Source organism: Solea solea, chromosome 6, assembly GCF_958295425.1.
Source record: "Solea solea chromosome 6, fSolSol10.1, whole genome shotgun sequence".
NCBI lineage: Eukaryota > Metazoa > Chordata > Actinopteri > Pleuronectiformes > Soleidae > Solea > Solea solea.
Genome location: NC_081139.1, coordinates 1,108,348 through 1,134,249, shown reverse-complemented (window position 1 = coordinate 1,134,249; position 25,902 = coordinate 1,108,348). Strand labels below are relative to the sequence as shown.

Here is a 25,902-nt window from a genome sequence, read left to right as displayed (position 1 = left end):
AAAAGAAAATACCTTTGGTTTACAACACTTATCTAATTTGCTAGTGACTGTTGATCTGATAATTCAGGCTTTATCCTATTAGTGTTTTACATAACTAGTTCCATGTTCTCCATGTGTGTGCGTGGGTTTTGCAGGCGTTACTCTGAATTGTCCAATTGTGTGTGTGAATGGTTGTTTCGGTTGATTGTACCCCGCCTTTAGCCCTATGTCAGCTGGGATTGGCACCAGCAGCCCCTCATGTGGAGGATAGAATGACCATCCTTTCAATATTAAGTGAAAGTTCATTAAGTATAAATGGCACATCAAACGAACAATAACATGTACAAAATAGGTTGAATATGTTTTACTTTTATATAAAGATAAAGAAGATAGATATTTATAGACACTTTTTTTGCATAACCGTATTGTACATTTGAATGTTTTTTCATTTTGTACATTTTATATTGTTCATGTTATATCATGGCGTAGTAATGTAGCTCATAACCCTGCTGTTGTAACAACTTATTATTTCCCCATTGTGGCATCAATAATACGGAAGCCAAAACATTTTCGGGTGTGGTTTTACCAGATTTTAATTTTGCTCCTCAACGAAGGTTGGTCGCAATACGCTTCCGTAGACGAGAACCTCGTAAAAACAGATCCTGAAAAAAAATCTCGTAAAAACACACCCGCAAAAAAAATCACATAGACCCCAAAAACTTTTTCAGAAAAACAGACCTTGGGAAAATAAAATCTTGGAAAAACAGACTCCTCCCCCACAAAATGTTGTAAAAACAGATCCCAAAAAAAAATCTTGTAAAAACAGACCCTGAAAAAAAAATCTCGGAGAAACACACCGGAAAAAAAATATTTCGTAGACCCCAAATACTTTTTTGTAAAAACAAGCCCCAGGAAAAAAAATCTCGGAAAAACAGACTCCTCCTCCCAAAAAATCTTGTAAAAACCGATCCTGAAAAGAATTCTTGTAAGAACAGACCCTGAAAAACAAATCTTGTAAGAACAGACCCTGAAAAAATCTCGTAAAAACACACCTGAAAACAATACTTCGTAGACCCCAAATACTTTTTCATAAAAAAAGACCCCAGGAAAAAAAGTCTTGTGAAAACATAAACTCATTAAAAATGATGTGAAAAGTGAATTTAATACGCTTCCGTATAATAAAGTCAACTCTAATGTCATCTTAAAGTTACATACTGGATCTTTACTAGTCGCCGCGAGATTGTGACGCTTTACGTTACAAATACCACCTGACAATCACATGACCCCCGCGTTTCCGTTGTCACCTGGAACAGAGTCGGGATTACCGGGATTATGTTTCATGTTTTCATTGACGATGTCAGGCAGAATCAGGGAGGGACTGGCGGGAAAAAAAGGAAAAGAAAAGGAAAAAAGAGGCAGAGTTAAGGAGTCCCGCTTCAGGCACGAGAACAAGTCTGGACTCTTCTGCTGCGGCTCGTGTTCAGCTGCGGCTCGTGTTCAGCTGCTCTCACTTCAAACTCTCACACACGGGGATGCAGCGACACGCGTGGACTTTCTGAGCTGCAGTGGATACTTCTGAAGCTCGCGACGCTGGACACCAGTGGACCGTGAACGTTTTCACTGCGTGGACAAACGCTGCACGGAGAGTCTGTGCAGCTGGATATGCCACAGGTGTCAGGGTGTGGAGCTGCTGCAGGCTGTGGCCCAGAGACCCGCAGGTAAAGTCACGCTGCTGCTGCTGCTGCTGCTGCTGCAGGTAAAGTCACGCTGCTGCTGCTGCTGCTGCAGGTAAAGTCACGCTGCTGCTGCTGCTGCTGGTAAAGTCACGCTGCTGCTGTTGCTGCTGCAGGTAAAGTGACGCTGCTGCTGCTGCTGCTGCTGCAGACTCTGTGTTTGTTTCTCTGGGATTATTATTCTGTGCGTCTGTGTGTAAACGACGCACATGCATGGTTGAATTGTGAGATTTACAGCATGCAGTAAATCACAGTGTACTGTACATATAAACCATTAAAAAGCCTCGACTCTGCACGAGAACAAGCAGCAACAACTGTCACCTCTTTTTCACCCTTTCCAAAAACATAAGAATCGCAGAGTTTCCATGTGGATTAGACTGAAACAGTTCAGAGCCGAGGTCCGGACTCACACATTTTTTACATCCCAGCCTCCTGCACAAGATTTATTAAATAACAAATGTCTAAAATGAAGTTGTAGTTAGTTTGTCTTGTAGGTTTCACACACATGGAGCCAGTAAAAATGGCTCTTTTCCAACTTCTTTAGAAAATTTAGTTGATTTGGGAAACACTGTGTTCAAACACTGAGGTTTTTTCCAAGTGAAAGCACAAATAAGTCTCATCAAACAACTGCTTCTCAACTAATCTGTTTTCTATTTTCTTCTTCTTGAGTATTAAGCCATGAGCTGATGCCACAACAGAACTAAAGATGGTGGCACATTTATCCTTTTTATAAAAAGCTCTTATTGGCTGATTTACTTCACTGTCTAGACGCGGTAAAAGAAACTGGATATAATGATGATAATAATAATGATAATAATCGTGTTTCTATCGTCAACATGTGATTATAACCACTCATGTATTAATCTTCATTAATGTTCCCGGATAAAGGGTTCGTGTTGACGCACGTTGACCTCGGCTGAACTCAAACCATGATGATGCATAAAGGAACAAACTCTCTCTCTCTCTCTGTCCCTCCTCCTCCTCCTCCTCCTTCACTACTTCCTCTGTCTTTTGTGTCTTAATTGTTTCAATTGTCTGTTCCACTTCTGAGAGTGTTCATGTCTTTGCTGTGGTTTGGCTCATTCAGCATCCAGAAAATCCCCTCTTGACATTATCTAGTTTATTTATTTACTTATTTAAAAACAGAATGTGTCAAACTGACTGAAGCATGTATTCTTCTTCTTCTTCTTCTTCTTCTTCTTCTTCTTCTTCTCTGCCTCACCCTGATCCTCAAGTCAAGTCAAGTCAAGTCACTTTATTTGTACCCTTAGGTTGATTTCTTCTTTTTTTTGCAGTTTTGATGCAGGAACATCTTTAACAAATGTGATGACACACACACACGACTTTTTAAAAGTGAGTCAAAAAGATAAAAATGCTCCAGGACTTAAAAATACATCATAAATAAAAGAACCACTGAACTAAAAGTAGAATAAATAAATGTGGTGAGAGTTAGACCTCCAGAATAAATACAGCAATAGAGTAAATAAATAAATAAATATTGTACAGTATGACTTGTTTCATTGTTCAATGGTTGTTTTGCCTGAAGTGAAGAAGAAGGTTCATCTTTTCATTCACTGCACTGTTGCAGCCATCTTTGATTTAGTGTGTGTGTGTGTGTGTGTGTGTGTGTGTGTGCGTGCGCGCGCATGTTCTTCCTCCCACAAGAAATACATGCAGATTTGTGGATTAGGCAAATTGAACAGTCTACTTTGACCATAGGTGTGATTGTGAGAGTGGATGGTTGTTTGTCTCTGTGTGTCCCTGTGATGGACTGGTGAACTGTCCAGGGTGTGACCCCGCCTACTGCCCTATGTCAGCTGAGATTAGCACCCCACGCAACCCTCATGTGGAGGGTAAAGTGGTAGAAGATGGATGGATGGATGGATGGTAATGGCGAGGTAGCGCAGTGGCCAAGCGAGGGGTTGGTTTACTGAGTTTTGGAAAAATGAAGGTGAATATTGGCCATTCTAAGGATGACCAAAGGGGAACATTGCACGTTCCATCGTGGTTCAGTTTCAAAACCATGTTTTTCACATTTGATCTGGCATTATTACTATTATTATAGTAAATCCAGTCTGCTACGCTGATTTAAAGTTAGCGTAACATCTTCAATTTTGCATGTCGAAAGTAAATTCTAGGCTAACGGGCTGATATGCTACCATGCGCTAGCACGAACCCTGCGTTTGTCTTGTGCTGTATTTAGATATTAATCGTTTATTGAGTGTCATTGATCTAGTGAAAAATGATGAAGCATGTGTGAAGTACGTGTGTATTTAGATTGTCTCCTCTGTGTTTGAATTGGATTAAACTAGATGACATTTCAAGTGTTTGTCTCCCTTCATTCATATTTTTGGATCAGAAGGATAAACCACGGATGGGTGCAGTTATTTCCTTGATTTAGTCCATCTGCTGCTGTTGTTGTAACAAGGATATGCTCAATGCTTCTTTTGAAACTTGTTCCAACAAGTGGACATCGACAAGCTGCTAGTTTTAAACAGCTTTTGTTTGGTTTGGATGAAGACGTGGACGGATAATCCATGTCTGACAGACGTACAATGGCTTTGTGACGCTGTACTGGACCTGAGGCTACAAGCCAAAGGTGACGGGATCAGTGCGTCTCCACTCCACTCTCAGACTTCCTGTTGTCATTAGCAGCAGCAGCAGCAGCAGCAGCTTGTGGGTAAAGTTTTGCTGTGTGTGTGTTGTCGGCAGACAGTTGATTGTTTTAAAATCACAATGTTAGTGAATGTTGAAGGCTGTACTTTTAATTATTCTCTTTTTGATTTTTCTGTCTTTTAAACAGATTTGACAGTTTTTACCTGCGAGCTATAAATGCACTAAATGTTGTTTAAACAACCATGCAAGTGAAAAACAGTCGAATATGAAAAGTCTTCTATTAGGGGTTGGTATACATTTTTAACTTGTTACAAATAAGCATTTTGTGGATTAGCATAAAAAATAAATTTCCTTTTTTAAGTTCACTAGAAGTGTTCAGTGTGATAATATGATTTCGCAAAAACTCAGTATATTGTGATATCGTATTGCGACTTAAATATCATGATAACATTGTATTGTCACTTAAATATTGTGATAATATCATATTGTGACTTAAATATCGTGATAATATGTTTTGTGACTTAAATATGATAATATCGTATTGTGACTTAAATATCGCGATAATATCGTATTGTGACTTAAATATCGTGATAATGTTTTGTGACTTAAATATCATGATAACATCGTATTGTGAATTAAGTATCGTGATTATATCGTATTACGAATTAAGTATCGTGATTATATCGTATTGTGAATTAATTATCGTGATAATCGTGGCCATCTTCTATGTGTGTGAATGCAAATGAGTTTTTAATAGTTTTCTTAATATATTTCATACTTTCTTGTGTTTTGACAATATTGAACTATTGCAAAGAAAATCGTAATGATATAGCAGAAAAATCCCAATGAGATGTGATGTGTGATCTGTCTCTGAACTGATGTTTATGCTGAGACAGACTGGCTCTTACACAATCCTGCACTCTGTCACATTGCAGTAGTCTGTGCCCTTCCATCCCCCCCAGGGAGAATGGCATTTCTGCTCAAGTACAACCCAGTGATCCAGAGCTGAGCTGAGCTTTCACTGAGCACAGTCCACCCACTCTCCACAACAGCTCTGGGATGAGTCCTAATCTCTCTTTCTTCCTGTCCCTGGAGACGTCTCACTCCTCTCTCACTGCTGCTGTTGATAGGTGGTTTTTACAGGACGTGTTTCAGTGGCACTTAACTACACACTAGCTTCACTGACCTTTTTAACCCATACGTGCAGTCTAAATCACAGGTGGCCTGTATACCCACAAGGCATCATGTTTCATTCTTTTCCTGAAATTACAGGTGTGGAGAGGCCACCTTAGGATTGTATTTAGTGTAGACAGAGACATAAAAGACTTGATGTTTATCTTTGCCTAACATGCTATTAAAGTAAATGTATCATGTGATTTATTTAAGCATTTGAAAATGCACTTTACCAGCACGATCATGCCGGTGATGATATTTATGTATATTACTTCACTTTCAGTATACAGAGATGAAAGACCTAATGCATCTTCTGTATTCATTTACACCCGCCCAATCTGACCTTACAAAATCATAATGTACACAATGTGCGATATGATAATCGATCTGTTCGGGCAAATATTGATATTTTAGTTAACAAATGTTTAAATGCACTTATTGTAAGTCGCTTTGGATAAAAGCGTCTGCTAAATGACATGTAATGTAATGTAATGTAATGTAATGTAATGTAAGTCGCTCTAAAGTAAACAGTCCCTGCCAGTTTCACTCGCCTGGTGTCGCTACTTCATGTCTCCTCACGGCGGCGCTGCTTAAATGAAAGAAGAAAATTTGCGTAACGTCCTCAATTTTGCGCGTCGGCCGCAAACCCTAGCGTAACGGGCCGCTAGCATGCGCTAGCTACAAGCTTGTGTTTGTCTTGTGCTACTTTTTGGTATTTAGATATTATATATTATATATTGATATATTTTTGAGTGTCATTGTCTGACTTTTTGTTGAAAAATGAATGAGGGGAAACTTGGCGTGAAAGTGATCTCGGTGAAGAAGATGGAGTTGAGAGCATGATAATGGTGGAGAAAGCTGCGTTAAGAAGAAACTCCATCCACGTTCAATACATACAGACTTTATGCACTTTCTCTCTGTGTTGTAAATAAATAGAGAAACTTGCACTTTTAACTTTTCATGGACAGTTTTGTTTTTCGTCAGATATCATGATGTAATGATATATTTATTGGTATCGTGGACCATGTATCATGAGGTACCCTGTGATTCACCATCTTCTTGCTACAGAGGCAACTACACCAACCGTGTGGCCCCCCCCCCCCCATCATAATTAAATAAAGCTTTGTACTTCAGTGTGTATAGTAGAATATATAGGGTTTTCATTAGGCAGCAGCAGACGTTTCTTTCATTGGAAAAGACAAGAGAGTGTAATCTCATTACTATGATGGAGAGAAAGTGGATCTTTGAATGTAATTGTCTGTGAGCTTTTATCAAGCCTGTCAGAGAGCATCAGCTACATCTGGCTTTCATGTCTTCTTGTTTGGTTAAGCCGTCCAACATGATGCCAAACCATGAAGATGTCAAAGTTCCATAAGATGAGGATGAAGATGATGATGATGGTGTACAGTTCTGCACTTTTTACACACAAGGATTTAAAACATGACTTCTCTGCTGCTGCTGTTCTCACTTATGGATTTTGTCTCATCAGCGTTGGCGGTTGATTTTCATGGTTTTGTCTGACATTGTTTATCCAAACACGACAGCGGAGTGGAGCGGTAGTTCTTTGCTCGTCGGCTCACATGTGTTAGTTATTTCCAGTAGTCGCTGTGTCTTTCATCACTGCGCTGAAAAGGTGAACGAGAACCAGGGAAAAAAGTCCACTTCATGACTGATTGCCGTCCCCTGATGACGAGTCGTGAATGATAGTTTCACTTATAAATCACGAGTGTTAGTTTCGTGAGACGGATGTTCGCGGTGACACACGGGCGGAAATAAAAGATCAACGCGATGACATAATCCTTTCGTTCTTATATAATATTTCTCACGTTGCACGTCGCGTCTTTTGAAGTTTTCTAACATGGTACATATTGTCAACACAGTTCTGGCATCTGTCTTCCAGGCAGACAGTAACCAGAGACAGACACGGAGAAAAGAAATGTCCAACATCTATGAGAGGGACATAGAGTTGCAGTTTGAGGGACCTCTGCTCTGATGAGGGCGAAGGGGAAGAAACGTTTTACAGTGTATGCTGTGTTTGTGTATGCTGTGTTTGTGTATGCTGTGTTTGTGTAGAGCTTTACAGCACCAATGCTTGTGGTTAACATTAAATAAATGGACATAAACGCAGACAAAGCCTTTGACAAATGTAGTCAGTAACCAGAAGAAAAAGCCGACAATGCTGATGTTTGTGTTTCTGCAAACAGATGAAACAGAAGAAACTTATGAAATGTGATGGATGATAACTGTATTTACATTCACGGTCAGTTTTAAGCATGTCGGGACCCGTGTAATGGCTGTGATCTATGACACACGGCATGTGTGCGTCTGCTGCTGTTTCAAAACTTGTGCTATCTTGTAATTTCAGTTTCAACTTGCACAAGGGATCAAAGTGGTCATTTGTCTTTTCATTTCCACACGTGTGTTCATGTTTTAAGTTAATTGGGTTTCCAAGCGAGCTGCGGTGAGACTAAATCTTTTTAATGAACTGATTCTAATGATTCAGTTACACCAGAAACACTAGTTTGTGTGTGTGTGTGTGTGTGTGTGTGTGTCACGTATAAAACAAAGTCACGGCAGTTTCATGCAGCTGTGCAGTGATGACTCCGCCCACGTTGAGGAGGTCCTATATTGTGATGGAAACACAACCAAACCATGCAAAGGCGAGGCGAGGCGAGCTGGGTCCATGTAGTGGAAACACGGCAAAAGAGAACTCCACCCTTACCAACTGTTCACTACTTTATTAAAATAAGGCCATCGTACTCAGCGTGTTGCATTTAATGTTGACATGCTGAGTATGAGATGGTATGGACTGTAACTCATGATGTATGTGGACGATCATGGCTAAGGCTGCAAGTGGGAGGAAAATGCCCAAAAAGTCCTATTTTATCACCATAGATCAAATATCAGCAGACTTACTTGGGCTCAGTAGTATCTCAGTAGCTTTCATAGTTCAGGCTTCTCCAAATCATCTGTGCATGTGATGGAAGAATGCAGGTAGGGGGTGTGGCCGAGATTAGAATAGCCAAGATTATGCCACAATATATTATTTAGCAGCTATATTTAAGTTCCCAACCTTCAATTTTGAAAGTTTCCAGTTTATTCCGGTTAATTCCCAAATATTTAGTGTAGCCGCCAGGGTTCACTTTGTGATGAGGTAGTGAAGTGCTGTGTTTAAGGATGAGCTGATATGATATTCAGTCTGTGTGAGGTCTAATAAAGACACATCACCCAGACGTTCAGCACTGCAATAATGAGACGAGCAGGAAGGATATCAAAGATACAAGGGGAGTGAGAGCAGGTACAGGCACGAACCATGGCTGCAACTCAAAGTCAAATAACAGGGCTGAGCGGTCTTGAACATATGCTGCAGAGCAAAATCACTCCTGGGACGTAGCTGCACAGGAAAGTGACTCCATCACCTCAGTTCCCCGTGGACACAGTAAATTATATCAGGACGATTGTAGCTAAGAGACACGAGAGACTCCTTTTGACCTAGAGACAAGGTGAGCGAGAGGTCGGAATTCCACAGGACGACATTATCTCATCTCATCTCATCTTATCTTATCTGTATAACTCAAACAAGTCGATTTAAAATCTGCAAGCATGTGCACTGTCCGTGTGATTTCACATGACTTTATTGTTTTCAGGTTGTGAAGATGTGGAGCAGCGTTTTCATTGTGACTGTGCTGCTGTCGTCCATGAAAGCGGCTGAAGCTCAGGGTAAAGAGCTAAAAGATCTTCTCCAGCACTTCTTCCACTCACGACCACAGATGATCTTCTTGTGCTCACACACTCTCCGTCACTCACGTTTGCAGGCAGATGTAATAATGTGCAAGCGGCAGATATCGTTTTCCTGATTGACGGCTCCTCCAGCATTGGCCGGGCCAACTTCCTGCAGGTGAAGGGCTTCATGGCAGGAATCGTCAAGCCGTTTGTCAGCTTCGTTGGCGAGTCGGGGATACAGTTTGCCGCCGTACAGTACAGCGAGATTCCCAGGTAAAGACTGTAGATATGGGCAACTTGTTTGAGTTCAGCTGAAGATGCCAACAGTCAAATCCCATTCTTTACATTTACAGTATTTAAGTATTTAGCAGACTCTTTTATCCAAAACGACTTATAAAAGAGGAATAAGCTACACAGAAGAAGTTTTGGAGGAAATCCACTAGAAGTGGATCCAAGTGCAGAAGGAGATGGTGCAGGGGGGGGTAAGGTAAGTGCTAGGACAGAAGATGTTCTTGGAAGAACTGGGTCTTCAAGAGCTTCTAGAAGCTACTGTTCTGGTGGCACTCGACAGGTCGTTCCAGCAGCGTGGAACGACACACAAAAAGAGTCTGGATTGTCTGGTGCAGGGTGTTGGCACCGCCGGACGACAATCCTTTGATGAACGGCGTAGTCGAGGGGTAACGTTAGCCTTTATGAGAGCATTTACAGTCGGTAGGTTGGAGCAGACTTTGTGAGGCACCTTGCATCAGGGATTTGAATTTGACACAGGTAGCTAGTGGAGTGACATGTGCCCTTTTAGGCTGATTGAAGACCAGATGCTCCACAGCACAGGGTGAGAGGCCTGTTAGCAGCGTGTTGCAGTAGTTGAGGCGGGCCCATTTAAAGGAATACTTCATGATTTACATGTAGCTGTGTATTACTAGAACGGGGCTAGTATTTTTGAAAAATTGTGCTTCCCAAACTCAGAAATATCTTCATTCTTTTCTTTGTTACGTGTCCACCACTGACACTTGGTCCTGTTGGCGTAACTGCTAGCAAAGATGGCGGACATTATTTACGTTCTGGGAATGAGGTCCCGCCCCCTACGAGCGTTGCAGTTTCAAGCCTCGGGTCAAGTGTCGGTGAGCTCGTAACAAAGACAAGAATGAAGATATTTCTCGACTCAGAGGAAACTGAGTTCAAAAATACTAACTCTGTTCTAGTTATAAAAAGCTCAATGCAACTAAACTAAACGCCACTGTGCACAAATACCTTTTTGCACACATCATCAAAAACAATAGCAAACATATTTGAGAGGCCACTTGATAATGAAGCAGGATATTATGCTAAGATAAGATAAGATGTAGCTTCATTGATTCCGTACAAAAGGAATTTGAGAGACGGAAGCTACGGCACTCTCTCTGCGCCTCCACATTCAGGTTGAGGTTGAGTTCAAGGTCAAATTTATTTTTACAGTACATTTAGAAACAACCCCTGTTGCCCCAAAGTGCTTTACATGCTTTAAAAAATGAAGCAATCGGTAAAAACACAGCAATGGAAACAACACAGAAAAAATAGAGGAGGAATGAACTACAGCCATTCAAATAATGATAATAATAATAATAATAAAGTTATAATAAAGAATCCATGCTGGATAAAGTCACATGGATTCTCTCATATGATCGTTTATGTTGCGTGACCACATATTGGATCTATAGATTATTGATTTTGAAAATTGGAACGAGGCAGTTTGATTAATGCTGTGAAAAATATCTGAATCTCAAAAAAAATCAACTTAATCTCACCGTTGCCTTGGATTAGTGAAGTGTCTTCAGTTAAACTCAAGAAAGTCCACTCACCCTCTCAAAGATCTTCATCGATACAACAATATTATGAACACTGTCCATTTCTCTTCCTCCAGGGTTGAATTCACCTTCTCGACCTACCTGAATGGCACTGAGCTGGTCAACGCCATCCAAAATATCAACTACAAAGGTGGAAACACGCGCACCGGCGCTGGTCTTAAGTTTGTCGCTGATAACTTCTTCAACCCTGCGACCAGTCGAGATGTTCCAAAGGTTTTAAAAACAGAATCATTTTGAATCATGCTTCACATTAAACACAGCATTTCTTGTGTGTCTCATTCTACCTGCTGGCTCTCTGCTAGATCACCATCCTTGTCACGGACGGGAAATCCCAGGACAGTGTGCAGGAACCGGCACAGAAGCTGCGCAGTCAAGGAGTGCATGTGTTTGCAGTTGGTAGATGTCTCACCTGCAGCTTTTCTGCATTTAACTCACAGTCGTTTGGGAATTCTGTCAGATTCACGTGTCCTTGTTGTTTGTGTTTGTTAGGAATAAAGAGTGCAGACAGGAATGAACTGGCTCAGATCTCCTCGGAGCCCAGTTCAGACTTCACCTCGTTCGTTGGAGACTTCAAACTACTGAACACTCTTCTTCCTCTTGTGGGCCCCCGGGTGTGCTCCAAAGCAGGAGGAGTGTATGCTAGTGATGGTATGTTCACTGAAACGCCACAGGAAATGAAGCAGGTCCATCGATACGTGGAGATGATCACAATGTCCTCCTCTCCTCTCCTCTCCTCTCCTCTCCTCTCCTCAGAGGCATTTTCCGGTCCATCGAACATTCAGTTTATAGGGCAGACGTCCGATTCTCTTAGGTTTCGCTGGGCTGCCGCTGGAGGGCCTGTGAGTGGCTATGTAATCCAGTATGTACCCCTCTCTGGTCTGGGGCAGCCCATAACAGCAGAGTTAAAACAGGTGAGTGTGTGTGCCTCAAACTCAAAAAGACCTGGGGGCCAGTGAACTTCTAGGCTGGTCAGGAGTGGGCCGGTCGAGTGAAAAAAGTCCAACTAAAAGTGTTTGTTTTGATATAGTTTACACTAAAAACAACATATTTATAATGTCAAATACATCTGTGAACAACAGAAACAAAAAAAGAATCAAAATAACATGTAAACAATCGTAATTACAACACTAGAAAAGCTTTTAAATGATTAAATATGATAACGCATTATTGTTGTTCACTACTGGTCAGTTTGGGACATTATTTTAAAGGACATCGACTGAGGGCCTCATGTGACCCCTGCTCTAAATTGACCTGGGTGTGAGAGTGGATGGATGGATGGGTGGGTGGGTGGGTGGGTGTAGTCCTAGACCCCTTCAGACCTGGTATTAGAATGTGTCTTAAGAGATCGGATCAGATCAGGTCTGAATGCGTCCTAGATCCGATCCCAGAAAACCTATTTCACAGGTTAAGATCAATTAAAACTGAATTAATCCCACGATGTTGCAGCAACATAAAGGCACTAACAGTGTCAGAAATGAATAAAAGACAGCAGTAATTACTGCAGTCACATGACTGTGATACCATCTATACACAGTCTGAGTGGGACGCGTTCTTATTGACCTGTGGTAGCGCTCCTTCTTTCACTGACGGCTGTTAAACCTGGACACACTCCTCAGCTGATGTCCTCTGATTCATGTTGACACTCATCAGTCATTTATTCACAGCCATCGCCACAATATTAATATTACATTTTTTATAACCATTAAAAAAGCAGCTTGAGTAGTGTCACTGACACACACACACACACATGCAAACTGTCTGTAGTGTCAAATTATTCTGTAAAACAATATTTCATGTCAGCAGTCATCAGTGTGGACCATGTGGGTCTGAACGTGTGTTTATGGTGTAGAATGTGAAGCTGAGATGTAAATAAATGACAGTTTTCAGAGTCAGAGTCAGAGTCAGAGTCAGTCCTGGTGTGTGAGAGATTCTCGTGCCTCGAGGCCGAGTGGGAACGCATCTAATCAGTGGATCTCCTCCACGTAGATGTGGTAGAGATTAGGGTTTGGCAGCTTCTCTGTGGATCCCAGCGGACGTGGTGAAGGATCAAGGATTGATAAACCGCTTACTTTGTCCTGCAGGAGACCGTCTCTGTGAAGCAAAGGGCGTTCACTGCACGAGAGCTGCAGGCCGGAACAGATTACCTGGTGACCGTCATCGCCCAGTACCCCAACAGTGTGGGAGAGTCTGTGTCTGCCAAGCAGCGAACCAGTGAGTCAAAAGTGATAGTTGTGCGTGTCACAAACAGTCTTTGTTGACTTGTAAACATTGACCCAGTGCAGTTGAAACTGTCGTCATCCCACGAGGACATTTAAAACCACAGTTAAGTGACAGTCTTTGTAATTGTCAGTGTTTCTTAATGATTTAAATGTTTCTTAATGATAACTTATTTTGCCAAACCAGCTCCAGTAATGAGACGCGCAGTAAAACCTCAGAACTTGTAACTCATTTGTCACACAGGGTCGTTGCCGGGCGTGTCCAGTCTACACTTGATCCAGGCGAGCTTCTTCTCCCTCACTGTGGGCTGGGATCAGCCTTCGTCTCCCGTTCAAGGCTACAGACTCACCTACGGACTACAAGGTCAGACTAACACACAGTCCTGTCTCCTGTCTCCTGTCTCCTGTCTCCTGTCTCTCACTTCACTGATGTGTGTGTGTGTGTGTTTATATCCTCTTATTAGTGGTGTTACATAAATATAATCTCAACAGAATGAAGGATAGCAACGAGGAAATCAGAGGCAGCAGACTTCACTCCGTTCACGCCTCTAGTGGTCATGTTGGCAAGTGTGGAGACAGACAGACAGACAGACAGACAGACAGACAGACAGACAGAGCCACTAAAAACAATGCTTCTTGTCTATGCACAGTGCGTTGAGATAATGTATGTAATGATTTGGCACTATACAAATGTTCCAAGCGAGCTGAGCTGATACTGTGCGTGACGCCGTCAGACGGCCGGCCACTGATTGGTCAGAGTGCCGTCACAGGAAGAGGCGTGAGCAAGACGTCCGACACAAGAGTCAAGCCGAACAATGCCGAACTGCAGATGAGTTAAAAAGACTCAACAATCCTTAAAAACGTGGGTTTATCGCCAACATTTGCCAAGGAAATGTCTAAAATCTCATTATCTAACAGAGGAGTCTGGTGTATTTAGTGACATCACAACCCCAGTCCAGTGACTGTGTTGCAGACGGAGTCTGTGCTCCGGTCATGGAGGAAGTACTGAACAAGTCACAATCTCTCTTTTCATTGTTATGCTGACGACGTTCAGATCTACCTGCTTTAACATCACAATCCACTGATTCCGTACAGACATTTCTTGACTTCATATATAATGTTAAATCTTGGATGACTTGTATGATAATGTTTTAGATGTGGTCCATCAGAACATCTCGGCCCCCTTACACCAAACATCCGGTCTTCAATAAAAGATCTTGTTGTTATATTTGATAACAGGCTGAAATTTGATCACCAGGTTAGTTCTGGTTAAGTTAATATTTTTAATGAACTTAATTAATGCAGCTGTGGCTTTGTGACTCCGCCCATGTTGAGGAGGTACTATTTGTAATGGAAACACAACCAAAGCGTGTAGTGCCGTGCTGAGGCGAGGCGAGGCGAGGCGAGGCGAGCTGGGACCATGTCGTGGAAACACGACAGTAGTCCTCTCATATCAGCACCTGGAACTGGATCCAGACGGTTTTCTGCATGTGTGTTATCCTCCGACATAATTGCAGCCAAATCTGTAATCTGGATCAGGTCCAGATGAAACCGAGTCTGACAGAGTCTGGTAGAGTGTCTAATCCTGCATGCACATAATCCCATTTCATTCAAACACAATGATATCAGAGATGTGTGATTTGTGACGTCGTCATGGGAACAGACAAACAGATCAATCCAGGACCTGTTTGGAGGAAGTGCAACAAGCTTCAGTGGAGAATAAAAACAGTTAAGCTTCTGGTGGCAAGTTGGAAACATGTTGAGAATGTTCAGCAGCAGCAGCCGTGGCTGATTATGAGGAACACGCCCTCAGGCCCAAGCTGGCTGTCAGTCAACGGTGTTTATTGCCCGCTCATTACTGAAAATATCAGCTACACCGTATCATCACACCGCTCGTGAAATGACATAGACAGAACTTTTACTTGTGTCACATATCATTATTCCAGTTTTGTGATCGTAGATCATCATCCGGTGCTCGCGCTGTAATTCAGGTTCAGGAGGAGTCAAGAGGTTTACTCCCTGCAAACATGTGGCAGGAGTACGCAGGAGTACCAGTCTCACATGGAGCTCGTCTTCCCGGGTTCTAAGGCTGGCACACGCATAGATGAGTACGAGGATTCAGATTAGCTCGCTGTGTGTGTCTCCTGTAATGAAAGGTGCGATGTTTGTACCTGTTTCTGTGTCTGGTGGAGGAGGAGGAGGAGGAGGGAGGAGGAGGAGGAGGAGGTGTGAACTCTTGAGGCAGAGACTGACAGATGCCTGAGCACAGACAGGACATGTCCACAGCAGTGATATTAGCGTGTGCAGATTTCGATATTATTTTTCCTGCCGTTGGTTCGGTGCCACACACACACACACACACACACACACACACACACACACACACACACACACACACACACACACACACACACACACACACTGTGCTTCGAGGTGTGTGTGATATCTTCGACGTTGTTGTAAAGTAATGAAGTGCAGGAATGTCCAGAGGCTGATATTTCTGGATATTATTGTGATATATTACACTATAGCTAGAGTGTCTCACCCTTTTTTTAACGACATTACATTCCTGAAGGAAAGCTTAGCTTAGCATCTGTTTCATCTCATCTGATACAAATGTGTTTATAATTATTGCTGCGTGATGGAACTGTCGAGAAGACGCTCTGACCAACAGTAGCTTTCAAACTCCCCTGTCATTACTGTCTACACCAGAAGTTCTCAAAGTTAGTTTTTTTTTGAGACAAAGAACCACCTGAGAAAGTGACGCCATCATCACTGACGTTAAAATACAGTGGTGTAAATGTCGGCCGTGCACAGTCAGCTCCAGGCACATTTATTCTCAATAAGATCATTTTGTTGTTTGGTTTGTTTTCCTTTACTTTTGTTGACCAGTTTCAGTTGCGTGTATCCTTCCTCAGAACTGTCAGCTGATGTCACGGAGGCGGGATCGACCCGTCACATTTGACAGGAAGATCCCGCCTCTGTAACATCAGCTGACAGTTCTGAGGAAGGTGGAAGATGCTGAAACTGGTTAAAATCAGAAGACATGAACTTTCACAGTATAAGATCATTTGCTCTCTCATCATCCTCCTCTTCCTCACATCACACACTGGTATAGTGACATTAGAATAAGATAGAGTGAGAAATATTATTATTATATATTTATTTTATATTTTTCATTATTCGTTTCATTTTCTCTTCTGCTCGTAGTACACAGTATTTCTGATTTTCCTTCAAGTACCACCAGAGCACGCTCGCGTACCACTATGTGGTACACATGCCACAGTTTGAAAACCGTGGATCTTTATATCAATGTCATTAATGTCAAACATGTGGACTGCTGCACTGTTGTAGGGTTTTTGAACGATGATCAGAGCTGATGTGTGTTCTTCCAGCTGCAGAGTTTCCCACATGTGCAGGTCTGGAGACTGTAGCAGAGCTGTGTCATTACCTGTGTTTAATGTCATCCATCGTATTTGAATACAGCACTCGCTTTGCTCCGCGCTGCTGTCGTACATACACACTTAAAGGGATAAACTTGTGTTTGTTTCATTCACATTCTAATACAGAGTTGAATTGAATTTGACCAGTTTTTTTTACCACATCTTTGACTCATAAGAAAAGACTTTGATGTCAGTTTAATTGATTTCTTTCAATCCCAACTTCCTCTGTTGTTGTGGGAATAAGACACGCCTCTCAGACCCACTGTCCGATAATCCAGTTACACATTTATCTGCTGGATAAATGCAGGGGACCATCGTCAGTGTTTACTGAGAGTATAAATGTAAATGTCACGACACACTGCACACAAACAGTGATCCCTGCAGCCTCACAGCAGGAGTCTGCTTGTGTTCTCCACTCAGGAATGTTATTTAAATCTAAGAACCGTCGATCCACAGAGAGTTTCACATTCAGACTCAGCGTTGGCACATACTCAAAAGCTTGTCGGGGCATCCCAAGCATTTTAAATGCAACAAAATGTGTGCAGGCCCTTCAAGGAAAAGTTAATATAATAATAAAATACAGATGACTGATGACTTTTACATTACTACCTCATGAGTCTAACCCTCAACCTCCCGTACAAGCTGTTGTGGAGCGTCTGCAGCTGCACCTGAGCCCTGCAGTCGCTGTCACAAGCTTACAAGCACAGTAGGCGGGGCTAAAAACATCATCACAGACATCACTCATTCTGGACGGAACTCTTTTAAGCTCCTCCCATCAGAGAGGCCCTTCAGATTATTCAATACACGTTACACATGCCTTTTAAATAAACTTTCTTATTGTGTTTTTATGCCTTTGGTATTTGAAATGCACCTGTGGTCACAGATGAGATGTTTTTTTGATTAAAAGGTGCAAATATTGGAAAACCTCATGTGTGGGGTAGTCACATAAGCATTTCTTCTTGTGCTTCGTCTTAAATCTTGAATAACCTTTAATTAACCTCTCATTTGTCTTTTTGTCTGCAGGTCAACCGGCCGATGAGTTGTCGGTGCAGTCCCTGTCCTCAGAGTCCACGTCCGTCACCTTGGAGTCGCTTCAGCCCGACACCGAGTACGTCGTCAGCCTCTACCCACTGTTCCCCCGCAACTCTGCGCCCCCGTCCACGCTCAGCGCCCGCACATGTGAGGCCAATCACACGCCACTGTTACACGTGTCAAGTCATTACTGAGGAGGAGAAAAGTGTTAAAGCCGGCGTTGGCTCTGAGAATGTGTCGTTCATGTGTTCATGTGTTCTTGTGTTTGTCAGTGCGCCTCGAGGCGGTGAAGCAGTTGTCGGTGGAGACAGAGTCGGAGGGCAGTGTGGTTCTGCGGTGGAGAGGCGTCAGCGGGGCTCGCGCCTACCGTCTGGTCTGGGGACCGTTTACAGGTCAGGACCAAAGCACCGAACACGGCGACAGCTGTCACTTGAGCTTCTTCTTATTTCCACTTTTCTCTGCAAAGGTCGGAACGTTGAGACCGTGGAGGTGGACGGGGGCCGTGAGTTTTACACTCTGTCCAGACTGCAGCCCGACGTCGAGTACATCATCACCATCATCCCGCTGTACGAGGGCGACACTGAAGGTCCTGTCGCCACTGCCAGGTTCAAGATAGGTACGTGTTCGTCCTGCACTTCACCAGACGCCCAACAAGTCACTTACTCACTTCTCTCTTAAATCTTAGAGGTAATTTGCTGTGGGAATAATACACAGCTCCTTATGTGGACGTCCTGGGGGGCGTGTTTACAGGTCACATATTCAGGCTTTAAAAAAATGTGTTTTTTTCCTTTTATGTGTTGTTGAGTCAAAGTTATTATTCATTTTATATCACATTTTTAGTCGTGATGTAAAGTAGCAATAATTGTGCAGAAGTCACAAAATTAGACTGTTGTTCTTTTCTTTTTGTTCATAAAGAACGAGCAAAATTAATTTTGAACTGTGACAAATATTTAAAAATTTCACAAATTCAATCTGATTTTAAACATTTTGAGTACTTTTTGCTCAGGTGTGTTTATATAAATGGTGAAAATGACATTTTTTTTCATCAGATTGTCTAAGTTGTGCTGAATAAAAGGATATAAGACACTATATTACACATTCTATATTATATTACACAAAGGTTAATCTTCACAGTTAAATCACACCTAAATAATACATGAAATGGGCCCTTTGTGCAACAATGTTTTTCCATAGTTGTTGAATTTTAATGAGACGTACACATGCCACATCCTGTCCTGTTGTATAAGCGCTTCACAGATCCTGAGCCTGGTCTCTTCACTATATCATCATCACATTTTGAACCATGAGTCAAGTGGACTCATGCTGTGAGGACGCCGTGGGCCGGATAAAACCAGTCTGTGGACCGCATGTGGCCCCAGGGCCTTATGTTGCCCGTGTGTGATGTACTGTAGTCAGTCACACCTGTGCTTGTCATGCTCAAACACATAAAAATGGCTGCCGTTCCATCACACAGAACTGTGTGTCCCTTTGTGTGAGCGGAGGACGGAAGAGAAGGATCACAATCGTCCTGTGGTTTGTGTCTCTGACAGAAACTGACACATGTTACTGTTTAGTTCTGCCTGGAGAACATTGCTAGGACACCGACACACTCATTACACACACACGCACACACACTCATTACACACACACACACACACACACACACACTCACACACACAGCATCTGTCTCTCGTGAGTATCGTCCATGTGGAGTCACTTGAGTGGGATGAGTGTAATTTGAATGAAGGCTGAGTCAGTGCAGGGTCACTGTAGTTTCCACTGTCAGAGACGCACGGACTCGTAAATCACTGCAGCTTTGTTTTGTCTGAGGCGTTTGATTTTTGGATTAAGCTCTAATATTTATTTCTGACTGTCGTTATTGTTGTTGTTATTATTTTAGTCCTAGAATAAAACACAACTCCTTATATGGACATCCTGGGCGTGTGTGTTTATAGGTCACATATTCAGGCTTTAATAATGTGGGTTTAGTTTGTCTTCATTCATTTTACATTGCATTTTTAGTTGTGATATAAAGTAACAATGATTGTGCAGAAGTCACACATTTGACCGTTTTTCTTTTGTTTTTGTTCATAAAAATGCTTAAAAAAAAAAGTTCAAATTCAAGCTGATTTATAAGATTTTGAGTACTTTTTGCTCAGGTTTGTTTATATAGTTGGTGAATATTAATTATTTTAGCTCTGCAATCTGATGACATTTACAAACACACCTGAGCAAAAAGTACTTGAATTTGTGAAATACGTCACAGTTCAAAGTTCACTTGGCTTGTTTTTATGACCAAAAGAAAAGAAACACGCTCTAATTTTGTTGTATCTTCTGCACTATTATCGCTCTTTTATATCACGACTAAAATAAATCATAACTTTGACTCAACAACACATATGAAGATGATAAAAATGTTTTTAAAGCCTGAATGTGTGGCCTGTAAACCCCCCCCCCCACCCCAGGATGTCCATATAAGGAGTTGTGTTTTATTCCCACGGCACATTTACAAAGGTTGCACGTGTGGCACAGATCCATGCGGCGTGAGCACTAAGGGTCTAAGGGTTAAGTTGAGATTTGTCTTATATTTTTCCCTTAAATCCTCAGTAGCATTGTGACAGTACAATGTCTCCTTTGACATGTGTGCTCTTCTCCACACACACACATCACAGTCACAGTGTTGAAGGCCGTCAGAAGCCACAGGTGTAATGTTGGTCTGAACAGTTAAAATGCTGGTTTATAACTGTCAGCGGTGGAATGTTGGCACTTCTTCACAACAGTAGTTCTATGTGATTTTCACAGAAGTGAATCCTATAAACCTGCTTTTCATGTTGGCTTAAGGTTTGAGGGCGCACACACACACACACACACACACACACACACTCATGTTTCAGCTCCTTTTAAAAGGATTATGGGCAGGTTCAGTTTTACTGCAGAGTCTTCCAGAATGTCGTGCTGTTCTTTTTGTAGTAGTTGATGGATTGATGGTATTCGGGCTCTGCCTCTGAAGTCCATGATTACATGACGTACGTGGCGTTTTCTCCCCCAGAGCGTCAGGAGCAGCAGGTCCTCAGAGCGGCCATCACCAGCCCCTCCTCCATCCGCCTCACCTGGAGAATCATCCAGTCCTCTCAAGGGTATCGTCTGGAGTGGAGGGAGGGAGAAGGTCGGACGCGCTCGTCACGATGTCGTGTTGAAATGAAATGAAAATGAATGGCGATGGAACCGTAACCTACTGTTGTTGCTCTGTCTTCAGGAGGGCGTGTCCAGAGCTTGTCCTTTCCTAGAGGCACGACCGCCTACGAGTTAACGGGCCTCCGCCCCCAAACAGAATATATCATCACCATGTACACCCTGTTTGAAGGTCGCGAGGAGGCCACGCCTGTCTCCACCAGCGTCAGAGGTCAGACATTCAGCCTGGGAGACTGCAACACGTCTTCAGTCCTGATTTACGGATCATAACGTACATTTTTGTGATGTTTCAGAGGAGCAGCCTGTGGGGAGGGTGTCCAACCTGAGGGTGGTGGAGGCTCTGGGCAGCACCGCCAGACTTGGCTGGACAGGCGTCGCCGGAGCCACGAGGTATCGCATCGTTATCCTCAACACAGAAGGTATTATGACTGATTTGAATATTATATTCACGCCAGTGTCCTAGTTATTGCCCAATCGTGATGAATGTGTGCGTCTGCGTGGACTTCCTGTCACGTCAGCTGGAACAGAGGAAATCCAGACCGTCGACGGGAGCCAGACCACGCTGGATCTCAGAGACCTGACGGTGGGAGTGTCCTACGGTGTCAGTGTCACTGCTCTGGTGGGAGAAAATGAAGGAGACCCAGTTACTGTCTACATCAAACCAGGTGAGTTCAGCGAGGACGTCGAGTCGTGTTAAAGCCTCCGTCCGTTAGTAGGTAACAGCCTACCTTCCCATCTCTGCCCCTCTCGCTAAATTCGGCCCTGAGCGCCAACGCTAGGGGTCAAAACGGCCCCTTGCACGAGTTTGTGAAAGGAACCTTTAGTTTTCCCTCTGATTATTATTATTATTATTATTATTATAATTATATCTGTGGCTTTCTGGTCATTTTTGAGCGTGTTAACGTGCATAAAAACATAAAAACTGTGATATTGTCATAGTGCCCAGACCCGTGTGTTGCCGTGTGTTGGGACGTATAGCTCCACCCCTAAGGTGTAACGTGGATGGAGCAAGCCAAAATTAAGTTGCCCCAAATTTCACGAAACGTGGTGGGAGCTTGTCTCAGCCCACTACGAACAAAACAGTCAATCAAGACCGTGGCCTCAACTCAACAGGAAGTAAGCCATTTTGATTTTGGCATCCATCTTGGCGATTTTCACGCTTCATAAATGAACAAACTTGTCTCAGCGCGTTTATCGTACGACATCAAAGACAAAAACGGTATCGAAAGCTCTTGCGGATTCAAAAGGGCGTGGCCACGGCAACCATTGGAAGTTTGTGAGTTTCAGTCGCCACGAAACAGGAAGTTCCCTGTAACTACAGCGCCTATAACGCCGCACATTGACTGATTGCCTCGTAACTTCATACCTGACACAAGAAACTGACCCGGAACACATTTATGGACACAAACTTGACCCAGCAGGACCCGTGCGTTGCACCAGGGCTCTATAGTGCCCCCTAAGGCGAGACATGGATGGAGCTGAGGTCATGGAACTGCTGCACTCCGAGATTCATCTTCTATTTATACTCCGTCTCTACGAGAGCCTCATTAAAATGATTCAGACATTTAAAGTGTTAAAGTATTACATTCCCTTCATTTCAGAGCAAAACATCGGCCGAGTCACAAACCTCAGAGTTACTAATGCAAACAGCCGGAGACTTCGAATCGCATGGACCGGTGTCACTGAGGCATCAGGGTACAGGGTCACATGGAGGCAAGGCAACAGTAAGTCATTTAGAACAATAATAATAATAATAATCATTCATTTAATAGTTGTTTTTGAATGCTTTTGTCTTGTGTTTGTGGCTCTCAGTACACTACAGTTGTTTGTGTATAAGTGTCTCAGTGATTGACTTCAGCTGAAGCTCAGGGGTGATTGAGCCGTCGTGATATCAGCTCTCAAATCATGCAGTGGTTTGCTGTGTGTGTGTGTGCGTGTGTGCGTGTGTGTGTGTGTGTGTGTGTGTGTGTCTTCTTATGTCTTATATTTAAAAACCTCACTCACTTACTTGAAGTTTTATAATTTGTCATTTTTTCTATCTTATTTAAGTGCTTTTGTTATTTTTTTGTGCCTTTAAGTTCGGAGTGGCTGCAAAATCTCGTTCTCTCCTCATAATGACAATAAAACATTGTTGATCTGGTAAAGTGAGATGACTTATGACTGAAAACAAGTGAATTCTACTCAAATCTGCAGTTCTTACCACAGTGTAATGTGATGAATGCTCCTGCTCTGCCAGCGTACACAAACCCTCAGTCAGGTCTGATAGTATTGCCTGAAACATGCTCGTTCACCGCAGCAGGACTGGAGCAGTCCCGTAACCTGGGCGCAGAGGCCTCGACCTTCACCATAGACGGCCTGCAGCCGGACGAGGCGCTGATCATCGGCGTGGCAACGGTTGTCGACGAACGCGTCGGAGAAGTCGTCAGTCTGTCCGCTCGGACTAATCCCCACGGCGGATCGGTGCCTGGACTCCGCATCGTCGACGTCACGTCTCAGAGGATACGCGTCGCGTGGTCGCCGTCCCCCAGAGCCACGGGCTACAAGGTCACATGGCGCAATAATGGTGAGTGAATGACACACTCTCAGGGTTTTACTGGTACAACATGCAGCTAAAAGTGATTTTTCAATGATTCTGCTCGTGTAGGAGTTGAAACGACTCGTAATGTGCTGGCTGACGTCTTCTCCTACACTATTGATGGTCTACAGTCAGATTTAGTCTACACTGTGAAGGTTTCAGCACTGAGCGGCTCTCGAGAGGGAAGCCCCTCCACCCTGGACATCAGGACAGGTAAAATACACTTTTACTTTCACTGTCTGTCTGTACGTCTGTACGTCTGTCCATCTATCTCGCTCTCTGTCTGTCTGTTCGTCTGTCTCTCTGTTTGTCCCTCTGTCTGTTCGTCTGTCTCTCTGTTTGTCCCTCTGTCTGATTGTCTGTCTCTCTGTTTGTCTGTCCGTCCCTCTCTCTGTCCGTCTGTCTCTGTCCCTCTGTCCATCTATCTCTCTGTCTGTCCATTTGTCTCTCTCTCTCTGTCTGTCTGTCTGTCTGTCTGTGTGCGTCCCTCTGTCTGTCTGTCTGTCATGTGTTGTGAGAGAAGACTGATGGTGTCCCCTGACCCGACGGCCAGAATCAGATCAGTCGGTGGTCGGGACAGTGACGTCCCTGCAGATCCAGGAGTCCCAGGGAGAGATGGTCCGAGTGTCGTGGGTCGGTGTGCAGGGAGCCACGTCTTACCGCGTGTCCTGGAGGAGGACGGATGGTGCGTTTGATGAGTTTAAACATTGTTTCTAGTGACCTGTCAGTGTGTAGCAGGGCCTGTAGCCCCGCCCCCCTGCGACCCTCAGGACAATAAAGTGGATTAAAGACGGATGAATACGTGTTTTCTTTGATTGTGTGTGTGTGTGTGTGTGTGACCGTGTGCGGCTGTAGGTGGTGAAGAGAGGAGTCAGCTGGTCGGAGGAGACGTGACAGCGGTGGATTTAGAGCGTCTGGACCCTGGAGTTCAGTATGAGGTGCAGGTCATGGCTTTAGTTCAAAACAGAGAGGGTTCTCCTGTGTCTGTCAGAATCACCACACGTGAGTCCCGTCTTCTCTTATTGTAATAGTGTTCAGTTTGATGAGTGTCAGTCTTACAAAAGAGTTTACAATAGAAAAATAAAGCACAAATTCAACAGTAGTTGTTATTCATTGACATTTAAGACAGTAAAAGGTCTGAAATACATTTTTGGACATAAACACAAGTCATTAAGTTAAATTAAGTTATTCAAAAAATAAACTTCAACATTCATCAAAACTCATGTCTGTTAGTTTCAAAGGTTAAAAAAAACTTGAAACCGCGACTATTTAAGTAAACCACTGAGGACTGAAAGTATAAACGTTGTCAAATAAATATGTTTTTAACAAATGAGTTGTCTTAGTAGAATCTCGTCTTTAAATGATTTAATAATCTGAAAGTGTACACTTAACACGTTTAAACACGTTTAAACAGCAAGTTATCACAAGTTAACTTAACCGTACACTGCTGAAACAATATTATTGTCAAATTGTGTAAACTAGTGTTTCTCAGGCAGCAGGTGAAATGATATTTGTGACATTTGTGCATTAGTGTGTAATCAAGCAAGAACACGAAGGCTGTGTTTTAAAATGAATTCAATTGAATCTTTAAATGACTCACTGCGTGTTGGTGAATTCCCTGCATGTGTGCGTACAGCTGGAACCGATCCCACCGCTCCCTCGCGGCCCTCCACGACTCTACGAGTGGCAGAAGTTACCCAGAGTTCTGTGCGGCTGGAGTGGTTTCCACTACTCGGTGCCACGGGGTATATTGTGCGGTGGAGAGAGGACACAGGTGAAACGTGATCCACTATTTTTGTTGCTGTGTTAAAGTTTCCAGGTTTTTAACTGTGAAAAAAACATTTAACATTTTAAAAATGCATGTTGTCATTTCAGCAGTCACCAGTGAGCACTGTGTAATATTTGAATGTGCATGTGTGTTCATGTTGTTTATTGTCCCCCGAGGACAATAAAGAGTTTCTATTGTCCTTTTCAGACCTTGGTCCAGGCTCGTCTTATTCACTGCCTGCTGCGTCCAGCTCCTACCTGGTGACTGGGCTGCGTCTGGGCCGTCGTTATCGCTTCAGTGTGCAGCCGACCTTTCAGAGCGGACCGGGACCAGAGAGCTCTGTGGACGAACACACTGGTAACACATGCCCCGCCCTCTCACGCACCTGTGAGCGCCTCGCGTTGCCTCCGACACTGACTCACTCACGTCTCTGTCCCACAGTGTGTGTGGACGGCCGTCTGGACCTGGTGTTTCTGGTGCCCGCGTCCACCGATCGACTCAATCTGGCGCGACCTCTGCGCGACCTGGTCACGAGTGCGGCAAGGTCATTCCGCGCCATCGGCCCCCGCGACACACAGGTGCTGATGTCAGCCCCTGAACACAGAGCG

At 43.3% G+C, this 25,902-nt stretch overlaps 1 protein-coding gene across 1 annotated transcript in view; it reads left to right on the top strand.

Moving 5' to 3' along the window:
* Positions 1-1,464: 1,464 nt before the first annotated feature.
* col7a1 (collagen, type VII, alpha 1) overlaps positions 1,465-25,902 on the top strand; it is a 70,566-nt gene continuing 46,128 nt past the window's right edge. Inside the window, exons 1-24 of the mRNA XM_058631117.1 lie at positions 1,465-1,697; positions 9,149-9,221; positions 9,317-9,497; positions 11,125-11,281; positions 11,371-11,464; positions 11,558-11,716; positions 11,822-11,979; positions 13,150-13,279; positions 13,529-13,648; positions 17,751-17,906; positions 18,032-18,151; positions 18,226-18,375; positions 20,809-20,925; positions 21,016-21,162; positions 21,245-21,370; positions 21,470-21,616; positions 22,553-22,675; positions 23,251-23,514; positions 23,596-23,739; positions 24,080-24,211; positions 24,382-24,528; positions 25,163-25,300; positions 25,502-25,651; positions 25,736-25,872. Coding sequence (XP_058487100.1) covers positions 9,158-9,221; positions 9,317-9,497; positions 11,125-11,281; positions 11,371-11,464; positions 11,558-11,716; positions 11,822-11,979; positions 13,150-13,279; positions 13,529-13,648; positions 17,751-17,906; positions 18,032-18,151; positions 18,226-18,375; positions 20,809-20,925; positions 21,016-21,162; positions 21,245-21,370; positions 21,470-21,616; positions 22,553-22,675; positions 23,251-23,514; positions 23,596-23,739; positions 24,080-24,211; positions 24,382-24,528; positions 25,163-25,300; positions 25,502-25,651; positions 25,736-25,872 — 3,261 coding nt within the window. The 5' untranslated portion in view covers positions 1,465-1,697; positions 9,149-9,157. The remainder of the gene's footprint in view (positions 1,698-9,148; positions 9,222-9,316; positions 9,498-11,124; positions 11,282-11,370; positions 11,465-11,557; positions 11,717-11,821; positions 11,980-13,149; positions 13,280-13,528; positions 13,649-17,750; positions 17,907-18,031; positions 18,152-18,225; positions 18,376-20,808; positions 20,926-21,015; positions 21,163-21,244; positions 21,371-21,469; positions 21,617-22,552; positions 22,676-23,250; positions 23,515-23,595; positions 23,740-24,079; positions 24,212-24,381; positions 24,529-25,162; positions 25,301-25,501; positions 25,652-25,735; positions 25,873-25,902) is intronic.